The sequence below is a fragment of the Acomys russatus genome, chromosome 19, assembly GCF_903995435.1.
Source record: "Acomys russatus chromosome 19, mAcoRus1.1, whole genome shotgun sequence".
Lineage (NCBI taxonomy): Eukaryota > Metazoa > Chordata > Mammalia > Rodentia > Muridae > Acomys > Acomys russatus.
The window spans coordinates 51,131,139-51,145,228 of NC_067155.1; the positions used below are offsets into that span (position 1 = coordinate 51,131,139).

A 14,090-nucleotide genomic window follows, 5' to 3' on the forward strand; every position below is an offset into this window, starting at 1 on the left:
AGAGGATCTGTAGTGGAGGCTAGCCTCATCTACAGAGTGAGACCTTTTCTCTCTCAAAACAAAAACACCCAGGCCAACCAAACCATCCAACAATACCATCTACTCAAAACCCTTCTAGAATTCTCTGCTTGTCCTCAGAGGCCTCTGTGATAATGTAGTAGACCTTCCTTCAAGAGAACCAGACCATGGACTGGAGGGACGGTTTGGCAGTTGAGGTCATGGGCTACTCTTGCAAAGGACCTAGGTTCAGTTTCCAGAGAGCGCAAGGAACCTAAATCATCTGTCTGTAGCAGAGGAAGGGTTATCTCAGGACAGCCATTGGAGAGGCTCACACTCATATCCTACAGAAAGAAACACAGACCCGCTCTAACAGAGCATACAGGGGCCCTGTCATAACCAAAGGCAGGAAGAGGGGTTCAGCCGGCCTTTAATGACATATTCCATGGGACAGGGGTACATGAACTTTTTCTTTTGTCACGGGTACGCTTGTTTTTAATGACTGCCACATAAGTGCAGTACCGTCAGTGGCCAGAGGGGGGCACCAGATCCCCTAGAAACAGAGTTACAGATAGTTGTGAGCTGTTTGGTGTAGGTGTGGGGACCTGAACAAAGGTCTTCTGCAAGAACAGCCAATAGCAAGTGCTTTTCTTTTTCTTTTTTTCTTTCTTTTTTTTTTTTTTTTAAACTCCTGAGCTGTCTCTCCAGCTCCACTTTACTTGCTGGGGATTAAAGGCGTGCGCCACCATTTTCCTTCTAGCTGGGCAGAATTCCATTTTGTAATTAGACCAAATTTTTCTCATCCACTCATCTGTTGAGGAACAACGAGGTTGATTCCGATCTTTGTTATAATGAATAAAGCTTGTCCTTCCCTTCCCAGCAGGCAGGCCAGGTAGTGTCCCCTTGTTTCCTGCCACCATCTTTGTGGGGAGCCAATCTCATGTTGGGGGTGTAGCTCAGCAGTCCATGGAGGACTTCTCCCACACAGGCAGGCACCTTCGTCCTAGACAGTGCACCTGTGTGCTGGCCTCACCTAAGAGAAGATAGCACAGGTCCTGAGCCCAGGGCAAAGGTGAGGTGTAGCTGGCAGCCCTAGGAAGAGGGAATTACTTGAAAGACAGACACACGGAGGCAGGTCTCTGTGGTTTGGACCGAGTGCCACAGGCATTTGTTTGTCTGGTTTTAGTTTTGGTTGTTTTTTGAGACAGGCCCTCATGATGTAGCCTTGGCTGGAATTCACTAGGTAGACCAGGGCTGGCCTTGAACTCACAGAAAATCCACTTACATCTGCCTCCCCGGTCCTGGGATTAAAGGTTTATGTTACCTTATCAGACTTAATAGTATGTTTTTGTTTGGTTGGTTTGGTTTGGTTCTTGTTGTTTGGTTGGCTTGCTTTGCTTTAGGTTTTTTGAGACAGGGGTTCTCTGTGTAGCCCTAGATTTCCTGGAACTCACCCTGTAGACCAGGCTGGCCTCAGATTTATAGCGATTCACTTGCCTTTGCCTCCCATGTGCTGAGGTTAAAGGTGTGTGTCACCGCCACCACCTGGCAAACATGCCTGGCTTTTAATAGTATGTCTAGCCGTGTTTTTCCAAATATTCATTCCCATGTGCAATCAATTAGGATCTTGGAGATAGTTCACATCCTTCTTTTCCTAGGCATGTTTGAGAATTCGCTATAGGCACACACACACACACACACACACACACACCACAACAAACCACAAACATCACACACCACACTACACACACATAGCACACCACAAATACCATACAGCACACTACACACACACACACACACACACACACACACACACACTTCCCTTGAATCTGTCTGCTTTTGGGTCTCTTTCTACTTCTTGAGACAGAATCTCACTTGGTAGCCCAGGCTGACATGGAACTGCTTCTTCCCTCCTCCTCTTCCTCCTCCTCTTCCTCCTCCTCTTCCTCCTCCTCCTCCTCCTCTTCCTTTTGCTTTTTGAGACAGGGTTTCTCTGTGTAGCATTGGCTGTCCTGGACTCGCTTTGTAGACCAGGTTGGCCTGAAACTCGCTGCGATCCACCTGCCTCTGCCTCCCAAGTGCTGGAATTAAAGGCCTGTGCCACCCCACACCTGGCTTGATATGGAACTTCTGACAATCCTCCTGCCTCAGCACTGAGATTACAGGCAAAGGGGCTGGAGAGATGGTTCAGCGGTTAAGAGCACTGACTGCTCTTCCAGAGGTCCTGAGTTCAATTCCCAACAACCACATGGTGGCTTACAGCCATCTATAATGAGATCTGGTGCCCTCTTCTGGCCTGTGGTTGTATATGCAGGCAGAGCGCTGTACACATAATAATAAATAATAAATCTTAAAAAAAAAAAAAGAGATTACAGGCAAAATCCACCATGCTTGGCTCATCCCCTCCTTACTCCAGTTCCTCAGTTCGGCAGTGTAAACTCTCCTCTGTCCTTGGTGTGTTTGGGGAGGGTACAGGACACCCCTGGGATTGACAGCTGCAACAAACTGAGCCCTTGACAAGTGTGTGACCAGGATTCACCCCCTGTGTTCTCCTGGCTCCCCAACAGGCACCTCCATTCCCCAGACTGTAGAAGGTTTAACAGCTTTTCACCTTACAGGAAGAAGGAAGCTAGGGAAGCCAAAAAGCCCATTGGCTGCCTGCTGAGTGGTGATAAGTTCAAGGGGAAACAGACAGAGGAAAGGGGATGGCCAGGATGTGGGGTGCCTGTCATTTTGAAAGGGTGGACAGGAAACAAGTGGTCATTGATACAATGTTTGAGCAAAGATGCAAACTATCCAGGCCGCTGGGGAGAAGAGCATTTCAGTAGATGGAGGGTGCCTTTGTGCAAAAGCCTTGAGGTAGGAACTGGCAGCTTGAGAGGCAGGTATGGCTACAGTGGAGTGTGCAGCAAGGATGACGACCTTACCAATTACAGCAAGGGCACGGGAGCCAAAGAAAAGGTGTGTGTGTGTGCGTGCGATATAATTTTATTTTATATACTATATTGTGTATATAATATTATATATATATATTTTAAATGACACCAGCTCTCCTTTTTTAAAAAAGATTTCTTTATTTATTATGTATACAATATCCTGCCTGCAAGCCAGAAGAGGACACCAGATCCCATTATAGATGGTTGTGAGCCACCATGTGGTTGCTGGGAATTGAACTCATGACCTTTGGAAGAGCAGTTGGTGCTCTTAACCTCTGAGCCATCTCTCCAGCCCCCAATATTTTATATTTTATACTTTTATTATATATAGTTATATATATTATATACTTTGAATATGGTAAGCTCACTCATTTAAAGTGTAAGATGAGGGCGTGACGGCATACACCTTTAATCCCAGCATTCAGAGGCAGAAGCAGGCAGATCTCTGTGAGTCTGAGACCAGGCAGGGCTACACAGTGAGACTTTGTCTCCAAGGTAAATAAGTAAACTGTGAGATTCAGTGGCTTTTGGCCCAGTAACAAAGCAGAACAGGGAGTAGAAAGGGGAGCTCAGCCCTGGGCTGTTTCTTCCCCTCTCTTATCCCTGAAAGCCATTAAGCCTCTTTCAGTTTGAATTCACCTACATGGTCTTGTGTGTGGCTTCTCTCCCTTATGGTGTCTTCTGGAGACATGACCCCACCATGCACCAGAGCCTCCATATCCCTTCCTGTGCCCAGACCAGGTTTGAATGTCGGCTGCGAGGTGGCCGGGCTGCTGTAGATCACAAAATGGAACCTTGGGCACAGGAGTCACTCTGGACTGGACGTGGGCATTCTCTCTCTTTGGGGTACAGACTTGGGAAATGAGGTGGGGGCTCACGGGGCCTCCAGGTCCAGTGTTGGAGATGTGGGCACATCTCAGGTGCCCACTACTGTGTGCAGCCTGCATTTTTGGGGTCCCCGGTGGAGATCCTTGGTGCCTTTCTTTCTGTTTTTTGGTTTTCTTTTATATATATATATTTATTTATTTATTTTATGCGTAGGAGTGCTCTCTCACTTGTACATCTGCTTGCTAGAAGAGGGCACCAGATCACATAACAGATCATTCCGAGCCACCATGTGGTTGCTGGGAATTGAACTCAGGGCCTCTGGAAGAGCAGACTGTGTTCTTAACCACTGAGCCACTTCTCCCGCCTCTTGTTTTTTGGTTTTCAAGACAGGGAGGGTTTCTCTGTGTAGCCTTGGCTGTCCTGGACTCACTTTGTAGACCAGGCTGGCCTCGAACTCACAGAGGTCCACTTGCCTCTGCCTCCCAAGTGCTGGGGTGCCTTTCTTTCTGAACCTAGGCCCATTTACATGCTACTAGCGAACTCTCTTTTGCTGAGTCACCCTGCCTTCTTTTTACCCTTAGAAATGGGCTCTCGCCCAGTGGCTAGCTTTGAACTCGTTCTGGTCCCTACGCTGGCCTTGATCTTATGATCCTTCTGCCTCTAACCTCCCAAATAGCCAGGTTGGCGGGCCTGGTTTCCAGCTGTGCTTTGATTGTGGAAGGCTCCGCACTGAAGGGGTCCCTCTGATGGGGTACATGACTCACCCAGATTCATCTTCTGACCCTTAGGCTGGTTAAGTTTTGTCAACCTGACAAACTGGAGTCACAAGGGAGCAGGGGACATTTATTGAGGAATCACCTCATCTGACTGGCCTGAGGATGACAGTGTGCATTTTATTGATGTACGGTTGATGTGGGAGTGTCCAGGTCACTGTGGGTGGTGCCACTCTGGGGCACGTGATCCTGGGATATATAAGAAGGTAAACTGAGCAAGGCATGAGGAGCAAGCCAGGAAGCAGCACCCTTCCATGGCTTCTGCCTCAGTTCCTGCCTCCAGGTTCCTGCTTTGAGTACCTGCCTTGGCTTCCCCTAATGATATACTGTGATTTGTAAGCTGAAACAAACCAAACTCCTCCCCAAGTTGCCTTTGGTCAGGGTTTGGTCACAGCAACAGAGCACAAATTAGGACAGACCTTTCCTGGGTGAGCCTCCCCAACAGGCCTTCTCTGCCACCCGGAAGCGACCTTCCTCTTTCTTCCTCGGCCATGCTCTGGTGTCTCCTTGACTCCCATTAGCAAGGCCAAGGCTTGGTCACGTGTGTTGTCCATCCTTTAATGTCTGTCCTTCCTGTATGTGTCATCCAATGATAGCGTAGCTTGTCCCCAAAGCCTAGCCCCGGCCTTGGGCTCTCTGAGGTAAGCATCGCGTAGATTTGGACCTTGAAGACTTGGCGACAATTTGGACTGCTGAATTGGTCAAGGCAAGTGAGTATCAAGAAAAGGGAGGGGGCGGTGGCTGACCTGGGCTTTTGGCTGACTGGCAAACTTCCAGGAAACACTGACATCATCAAAACAAAGCAGCACACGCCTGAAGGATGTCAAAGAACACTTTATTTTTAAAGGTTTATTTTATTTTTAATTATTCTCTGTGAGTACTTGTGCACACGAATGCAGGTGCTCGAGGAGGCCAGAGGTGTCAGATCCCTTGGAGCTGGAGTTAAAGATGGTTGTAAGCTATCCAACCAGGGTGCTGGGGGGGCCACACTCCTGTTCTCTGGAAGACCAGCAAGTCCTTTTTATCACCAAGCCATCTTTCTAGCTCTCTTCTGTGAAGTTTTATTAATCATGGATCCATGAGTAAAGAATAAATGAGTTCCCTAATAGTTTGCTTAAATTAAAAAAAAAAAAAAGTGTTGAGGCTGGAGAGATGGCTCAGAGGTTAAGAGCACTGTCTGTTCTTCCAGAGGTCCTGAGTTCAATTCCCAGCAGCCACATGGTGGCTCACAACCATTTATACCCTCTAATGCCCTCTTCTGGGATGCAGGTGTACACGCAGAGAGAACACTCATGCATAAAATAAAATTAAAAAATATATTTTAAAAAGTGTTTTACATTTGCTTATATTATTTTTGAGACAAGCTCTCACTATGTAGTCCTGGCTATGTAGAACAGGCTGTTTTTTTTTTGTTTTGTTTTGTTTTTTTTTTTTGAGACAGGGTTTCTCTGTGTAGCCTTGGCTGTCCTGGACTCACTTTGTAGACCAGGCTGGCCTTGAACTCACAGCGATGCGCCTTTCTTTTCTTTTTCTTTTTTTGAACAGGCTGTTCTTGAACTCACAGAGATTCATCTGCCTCTGCCACCTTAGTATTGGCATTAAAGGTATACACTACCATGCCTAGCTACATGTATTTATTTTGTCTGTAGGTAGCCTGGAGGCCAGAGGACAACTTGAGGGAGTCAGTTCTTAACTTCGGCTGAGTGGGCCCTGGATATTGGATTGAAGTCATCAGGCAGCAAACGCCTTTTTGTTTTCTTTACAGAAACATCTTGCCAACCTGAATTCTTAACTTTTTATCCAGGACCTGCTTGGTGGTTTGCTAGGCATAGTTCTAGGTGCCAGGAATATATTGATGCTTAAAAAGGACCAACTTCTGGGCTGGAGAGATGGCTCAGTGGTTATGAACACAGGATCTGGGTTTCCTTCTCAGCGCTCACCTGGTGGCTCACAACTGCCTGGGAGTGCCTCTGCTGGCGCCCTCTTCTGGCCTCCTTGTGAAACTACACAAATACACAAAATCTAAAAAATAAATCATAGAGGCTAGAGAGATGGCTCATAGGTTAAGAGCACCGTCTGTTCTTCCTAAGGTCCTGAGTTCAATTCCCAGCAACCACATGGTGGCTCACAACCATCTACAATGAGATCTGGTGCCCTCTTCTGGCATGCTGGCTCACATGCAGGCAGAATATGTATAAATAATCATTAAATAAATCTTTTATTTATTTATTTATTTAGTATACAATGGTCTGCCTGCATGTATACATGCAGGCCAGAAGAGGGCATCAGATCACATTATAGATGGTTGTGAGCCACTATGTGGTTGCTGGGAGTTGAACTCAGGACCTCTGGAGGAGCAGTCAATGTCCTTACTCTCTGATCCATCTCTCCAGCCCTAAATAAATCTTAAAAAAAAACAAAACAAAACAAAACAAAAAAAACTTAAAAAATATCTCTCTAGAGAGATAAATAAATTTCAAATGAATAGAACACACATTTCCTTTTCTTTCAATTTAAGTTTTTATTAGCTATTATTATTGTGGGGGGTTGCCATGGTCCCCCGAGTCTGTTCTCTCCATCTGTCATGGGTCATGGGTTCTTTCATCCCAAGTCAGGTCTTCAGGCTGTCTACCAAGTGTCTTTACATTCTGAGCCACCTCACCAGACAGGTTTTCATGTGGTCCAAGCTGGCCTTGAACTCCTGTTTCTTCTACCTCTATCTCCCAAATGCTGAGATTACAGGAATGCACCACCATGCCTGTGAGGACTCCCATTTTTTCAACAAGTTAGACACGTAGCCTTCTTTGATGAGTAGGCTTTGGGCTGAGACCTGCAGGTGGAGGAGTCAGCCATGGAAGGATCTAGAGAAACAGTCCCGTGGGCTCTAGAGTAAGCTGGGGGGAATGGTGATGATGGTAGACTGCTTGCCTGACGTCCTGAGATCAGTGCCCAGGACCCATATTTAAATAAAGCACACAGGCCTGAAGAGATGGCTCAGTGCTTAAGATCACTAGCTGCCCTCACAGAGGACCCGGGTTCAGCTCCCAGCACCCACATGGCAGCTCACAGCTGTCCCTAACTTCAGTTCCAGGGGATCCGATGCCTTCTTCTGACCTCTGAGGGCACCAGGCAGGCACATGGTGTACAGACATACACGTAGGAAAGACAACTGCACACTTAAAATAAATAAGTCCAAAACAAACAAACAAACAAACAAACAAGCTATTCTGATAGTTCCCTTGCTGGGGAGGCAGGGACAGGAGGGAGGGTCCCTGGGGGCGGGATGGCCAGCCAGAGTTCTCCAACCAATCCAACCCAGTTTCTGGTAGGATATTCTGTCTCAAACAACATACTCAGCTGCACCGACAAACATGCACACACACAGACACAGAAGAAAGACAAAAAGGAGGCTAGGAGTCTGCTGGACAAAGGGGCAGAGGTGGGTGGGACCTAGGAACATCAATTGTGTCACACCTGCACATTCCAGGCTCAGAGGCTGGCCAGCTACCAACCGGCTCTGCAGATGGAGGAGACCAGTTCGGATCACCTCCACATTGCACAAGAGGGTGCAAGGTGCAGAGGGGCCTGGGGACTTTGGAGTGGGATTCTTCGCAGGCCAGGTTTTGCTGTACCTGCTGCCACTCCTTGGCCTGATGAAGGTCGGGGCAGGAAGTCCGCCTTGGCTGTCTCTCCAGAACTTACCAAGTGCCCAGTAAATCCTGATCTGGGGACATGTTGTTGAAGGTGGTCCCCAAGAGGAGCCCTTCTGGGATTTAACAGGAGCTGGAGCGGCCCATATGCTTAGGTTTCTAAGCCTACGGTACCTGATGTCAGGGACACTACTGGGCCATCCTGTGTGACTCAACAGCACCCTACAAAGCTAAGGACCTGGTCCGCTGGCGGTTGTCCAAGGGGAGCTGGTGTCATTTCACGCGCGTGGGACTGGGTTTTCTCAACTGCGATTGTCCTGAGTGGCAAGCAGCCTTCCCTGAGTTAAGTTGCTCCAGCCTCAGTCTTCTCGACTGTAACACGGAACACTTAGGGTTAAAGGCTCTGGCTGTGGCCTGGGCATGAGCCAACTGCCCACTGGGCAGGGCAGGGGAAAACAGAGTCCCCGCCGCCCTGCTGGTATCCTGAGTGGGGTTTATGGCAAAAGAACGCACAGCTGAGCGCCAGCGAGCCGGTGGCTCTGAGTGATAAGGAAGAGTCAGGAGGCCAGGCATCTCTGCTTGATAAGCCTTTCAAACACCTTCCTGGATGGAGTTAGGGGCCCTGCGGGTGTTTGGGGCCTGGAATTCTGAGTGGAGGATGAGCTAAGGCCGCAAGGAACACGGAATTCCGAGTGCAGGGTGTGCAAAGATCCTGAGGGACACGAAATCCTGAGTGGAGGGCGTGCGTGGCCCGTAGGCAGGCCCTAGCTGATTGCAACCCACGCAAGGCAGGGGATGCTAGAGCGGAAGGCATTCGCTGCAGTCGGGAGAGAGAAGAGGTCGCGGGAGTGAGCTTAGCGGGTGTAGACGGTGCCAGGGGCTTCAGCGTTCTGTGGGGAGTGCCTCAGTTCCCACCTAGACCCGCGGAACACAAGGAAGCAGAGAGAGGAGCGCGCTGTGGGAATCCAGGCACTTCCAAGCACCCGGCAGTGAGAGGTGCGCAGATCCAAGGGGCGGCGCCAGAGGGAAGCCACGCCCACGCCTCACCACCAGAGCACCGCCCACTCCCCGCCCACCACCACCCCCCGCCGGAATCCCGCGCTGAGCGAGGGGGCGGGCTGCCCAGGCCATGGCACATAAATCCACTGGCCACCTGCGGTGGCTACTACTGCGCTGGCCACCACCTGGTACTCACCTTGCTGCTGAGGAAGTCTCGACTTCTGTCATCTCTTTGGCCTCCGAAGTCTCTGTCGCCGTCCCTTTCAAGCCCTGAGCCCGCGAGCCCCAGCCGCGCACGCGGACATGGGCGGCAGCTCCAGGCCGCGCTGGGTGGCTGTGGGACTGGGCGTCTTGGGGCTGCTGTTTGCTGCGCTCGGGGTTGTCATGATCTTCATGGTGCCCTCGCTCATCAAGCAGCAGGTGCTCAAGGTGAGTGACGCGTCCTCGGGCGGGGAAGGGGATCGGGAAGCAGGGTGGGACGATGAAGCTACTTTCCCACCACCTGAGAGGCCCAGGCTCACCCCCAGAGACTTGGAGGTCTGAGTCACCAGTGGCTCACGGGGGCCTGACCCTCACTGGAGCAGAAGTGTGGCCTGGTTGTCCCTGAGTTTCGACTGCAGCTGCCCTGACCTCCAGCCCTTTCGCATACCCTGGCTGATGACAGTACCTAGCGGCCTCAGGGCTGCGTGTAGCTGGTGTTCCCTATACCTCTGTGAGGCTCCTACGGGCATCCAGTTCTCAGTGGGTGCTCTGCCTGTCTCCTCCCGCCCAGATGTCCCAGCGATGCCCTGGCTCGCCCTCACACTGCCAGCCAGCCTGGAGCGTTAAGTAGCTTTGCGCCTCAGGCTCTGGCAGAAGCAGACACTGCTCAGGTCTGCCGAGGGCAGGCAGTCGGGGCCTCTCCCTTGATCTCAGCCTTAGGCCCCGTTTTGCCCTTTCAACCGGGCACCTATATTACGCGGGCGGTGCCTGTCAAGCCACAGACTCTGCCCTGGGATCCGGTGTCCTCCGAATGAATCGGGAGCTCATTAAGTCCTGGAGATTACCGTGTAATTACACTCCAGCTAAGGGTGTTTCTCAGATGCTGGGTTACCACGGAAGGGGAAATGGAGGCTGGCCAGCCGGCCTTTAGGGAAGGTCCAGTTAGACCTGGACCCGAGATATAGACGGGGCTGTTGACACACAGGGATTGACTGAAATCTTTCCTCTTCGCGGGTTTGTTTACTGGGAGTTTAAGAATGGCTCCGTGTACTGTGTGAATGAATGAAGGCTGCTCTCTCTTAGGCTTCGCAGCTACCTCCCAGGACCTGGTTGGCTTTCCAGATGGAGCCACAGGTGGCTTTCCCGGGAGTTCTGGTGGGCAGTTCTGAGTCCTCTTGGCCACACTTTGGATTCTCAACCCTTGGACCTGGAAGATCCTCTAATCTAGGGGCCACAGAAGTCCCAGGGTCCCAGGAGTTGCCATGTCTGGGTGGAGAGAAGTTTCTTCTCATTGAAGCACCAGAACCACTCTGGGCCTTTCTGGTAGGCCTGGCAAAGTAGCGGTGACAGTCTTGTCTCAGTGGCAGCCTGTGGTTTCAGCAACGCTAGGACCCCGCCCTGTGTACCCAGCACATGGACTGGCTGCCTGCTCCTCCTCTTGCCTGTAGTGGGTGGAGACAGCAGGTGACTCCTCATCTCCTGTTTGGGGGTGAGGGGGAGTCTTACCTTTCAGGGCTGTTTTCTTTATTGGGTTGGCACAGAGACTAAGGATGCCTGTGGGGATGGGGGCGTGGGGTGGGCTTTAACTTTGGGACCACCTGTCTCGTGTGTGTGTGTGTGTGTGTGTGTGTGTGTGTGTGTGAAAGAGATCTACCCCGTGCTTGAAAAAGGAAAAGCACGTCTGCCTGAGTTGTCCTACAGCTAGAAGCTTGGGGATTTAAGTTTCAGTGAGCGGCTTCCAGTTCCTTATGTGAGAAAGTTCCCAAGGCGATTGGTTGGGGGCTGAGTGGCGTGAAGGAAGGAAGACAGGAAGACACGCCTAGCCCAAGACAGCCTCTTCAGACTGGAGCAGAGCCCGGACCTCCTGTGGGAGAAGAAAGCTCACTTCAGGGACTGACTGGTGGGCGGGGGCAGAGGGGAGCAGGGAGGGGAGACTCCAGAGTTGACTTTGGCCACTTTTGGTCTGTGGGATTTGAATGGAAGCCTTGTCTTTTGAATTTTCATGTTTTATGCTTTGTGTGTGTGTGTGTGTGTGTGTGTGTGTGTCAGTTAAAGAAGTTGATGTGTAAAAAGCAGGAATATTTGGTTGTTTAAGAAAAATAATCAGGGGCTAGAGAGATGGCTCAGTGGTTATGAGCACTGACTGTTCTTCCAGAGGTCCTGAGTTCAATTCCCAGCAACCACATGGTGGCTCACAGCCTTCTGATTCCCTCTTTTGGTGTGCATAAAAAAAACCAGAGCACTCATATACATAAAATAAATAAATACATAGATAAATACATAAATAAATCAGAACTGGGGGTGTTGCTCAGTGGTAGAGCACTTACCCAGCATGCAGCAGGCCTTGGATATACACACATACACACACACACACACACACACACACACACACACACACACACACAGATTTCACTCTTATTTTCTTCTGATGTTACTATCATTTTAAGACACGTGTATATATTTGTGTGGGGGGTCAGGCAGTGTCTCTGCCTCCCCACAGCACTTTTGCTGCAGGTGCACTCTCAGCTATGCCCAACATTTTATGTGCTGTTGGGAGTTTGAACTCGGGTCCTCATGTTTGCCCAGCAAGCGCTTTACCCACTGAGCCCCCCCCTCACACACATGCACACACATCAGGGTTTTACTATGTAGCCCAGGAACGCACTGTGTAGCCCATGTTGGCCTCAGACTCACCAAGATCCACTTACCTCTTGAGTGCTGGGATTAAAAGTATGTACCACCATGCGTGCCTTAAATAGTTTGGCTTTTCTGTTCAGTGTTAGTGATCATAGGTATGTGTGTGTATGCTTGAGCACCCGTGGGTGGACTTGCCACACATGTGGCAAGGGGTTGATGGGTGTCTTCCTCAACGGCTCTCCACCTTGGTTGTTGTTTTTGTTGTTGTTGTTGTTTCGAGACAGGGTTTCTCTGTGTAGCCTTGGCTGTCCTGGACTCGCTTTGTAGACCAGGCTGGCCTCGAACTCACAGAAATTCACCTGCCTCTGCCTCCTGAGTGCTGGTATTAAAGGCATGCGCCACCACACCCCCCACTCCGCCTTAGTTTTTGAGACCGGCTTTCCCGTTAAATATGGGGTGCACCTTTTCTGCTAGCCACTGGACAGTAAGTCTCTGAGATCTGCCTGTCTCCACCTGGCCTAGCACTGGGGTTTCTCTGTGTGGCTCTGGCTATCCTGGAACGTGCTCTGTAGACCAGGCTGGCTTCAAATTCAGGGATCCACCTGACTGCCTCCCGAGTGCTGAGACTGAAGGCCTGCGGACGCCACTACACCTAGCTCTGTGTACAGTTTTTGTTTGAGTTCTGGGAATTGGAGCTCGGATCCTCTGGCAAACACTTTACCCACGGAGCTACCTTCCCAGCCCTGTTCAAAGGTTTTTGCATGACAGGCAGAACATGCTAATCTCTTACTGCCTTCCCCATTATGGTGTGGTATCCCTTTGTTTACTGGTTCCCCTGTTGCCTGGCCACTTCTTTGTCTCAGGCTACCGAGAGCACATCCCCTCCCGTGGAAGTCCACGAACACTTCCACCGTGTGATTCTTAGCCTGTGGACCCACAGGCACCCTCTGTTTGGATTTTGGTATCTTCAGCCATACTCCCACTGACAATCTGGGGGACCATCCTGTTCCCCTCATTTCTTCTCTCATCTCATCACCCTCTTTGGCTGTCTGCTTGGTGGCTTTGATTCACAGCTTCAGCTCCCAGAGGTTGGGCAGGAACATGATGCCCATGTAGGTGACAGTTTTCATAGCTTAGGAGCTCAGGCCTACTGTGCCATGTGCTAGCTGAGACTAAGGCATCACTTGGGAGGCAGGTTGTCTCCTGTGAGACAGGGGCCAGATCTGGTTTGTTCCCCTGAGGGATTAGCACGTTACAAAGGAGATTATAAGCGCCTTTGGAAACGTCTTGTGAGGCTGCCTGCTCCTGCTCTGAGCACAACCACAGCGTTGTGAAATAGGCCAAGGCTGCAGAATTCTTCCTCTCTCCAGATAAGGGATCTGGGCCTGTAGCAAAGGTTGAGGAGCTAGTTATAGTAAGCATGGCCTAAGGTGGGCTGGGAGGGACTCTAAGTGGCAGTGTCTGATTTGCCCTCCATGGGGAAGTAGGAAATATGCAGGAGACCTCTCTGTATAATGAGCTGCTGGGGAGAGTCAAAAAAATAATAATAATAAAATAAAATAAGAAGGGCCAGGTTTCGGAACGACATGAGTGATGGAGAAAAAGCTCTGTTATTTAAAGTCCCTCCTCCCCAGCCTCCTGCCTGCATCCCGCTACCTTGGAGGCCTGGAGGGCAGGGGCATGTAAATTCAAGCTGGCCCTGGGTGTGGGAAAGTAAGTTCAAAGGCTCTGCCCAGCCTATATAGGAAGTTCAAGGTAACTTAGTGAGCCACGGTCTTTAAATAAATGTTATGTAAATAGGCACATTGTACCACTCTTTTTTTTTTTTTAATGGTTTTTTGAGACAGGGTTTCTCTGTGTAGCCTTGGCTGTCCTAGACTCGCTTGTCAGACCAGGCTGGCCTCGAACTCACAGCAATCTGCCTGCCTCTGCCTCCCAAGTGCTGAGATTAAAGGCATGAGCCACCATGCTTGGCCTGGTGCACTCTTTTAATCCCAGTGCTCAAAAGACAGCCAGAAGGTAGATCTCTGAGTCAAATGAAGTTCCTTGGACAGCCAGGGCTACGTAGA

General features: G+C 50.2%; 1 protein-coding gene across 3 annotated transcripts in view; it reads left to right on the top strand.

The window, feature by feature from the left end:
* The first annotated feature begins 9,275 nt into the window (after positions 1 to 9,275).
* The window catches only part of Scarb1 (scavenger receptor class B member 1), a 68,363-nt gene continuing 63,548 nt past the window's right edge, over positions 9,276 to 14,090 (top strand). For 2 of the 3 annotated variants that reach the window (XM_051161433.1, XM_051161434.1), the window contains exon 1: positions 9,276 to 9,612. In XM_051161433.1, coding sequence (XP_051017390.1) covers positions 9,487 to 9,612 — 126 coding nt within the window. In that variant the 5' untranslated portion in view covers positions 9,276 to 9,486. The remainder of the gene's footprint in view (positions 9,613 to 14,090) is intronic. The other variant, XM_051161431.1, reaches the window with a different exon arrangement.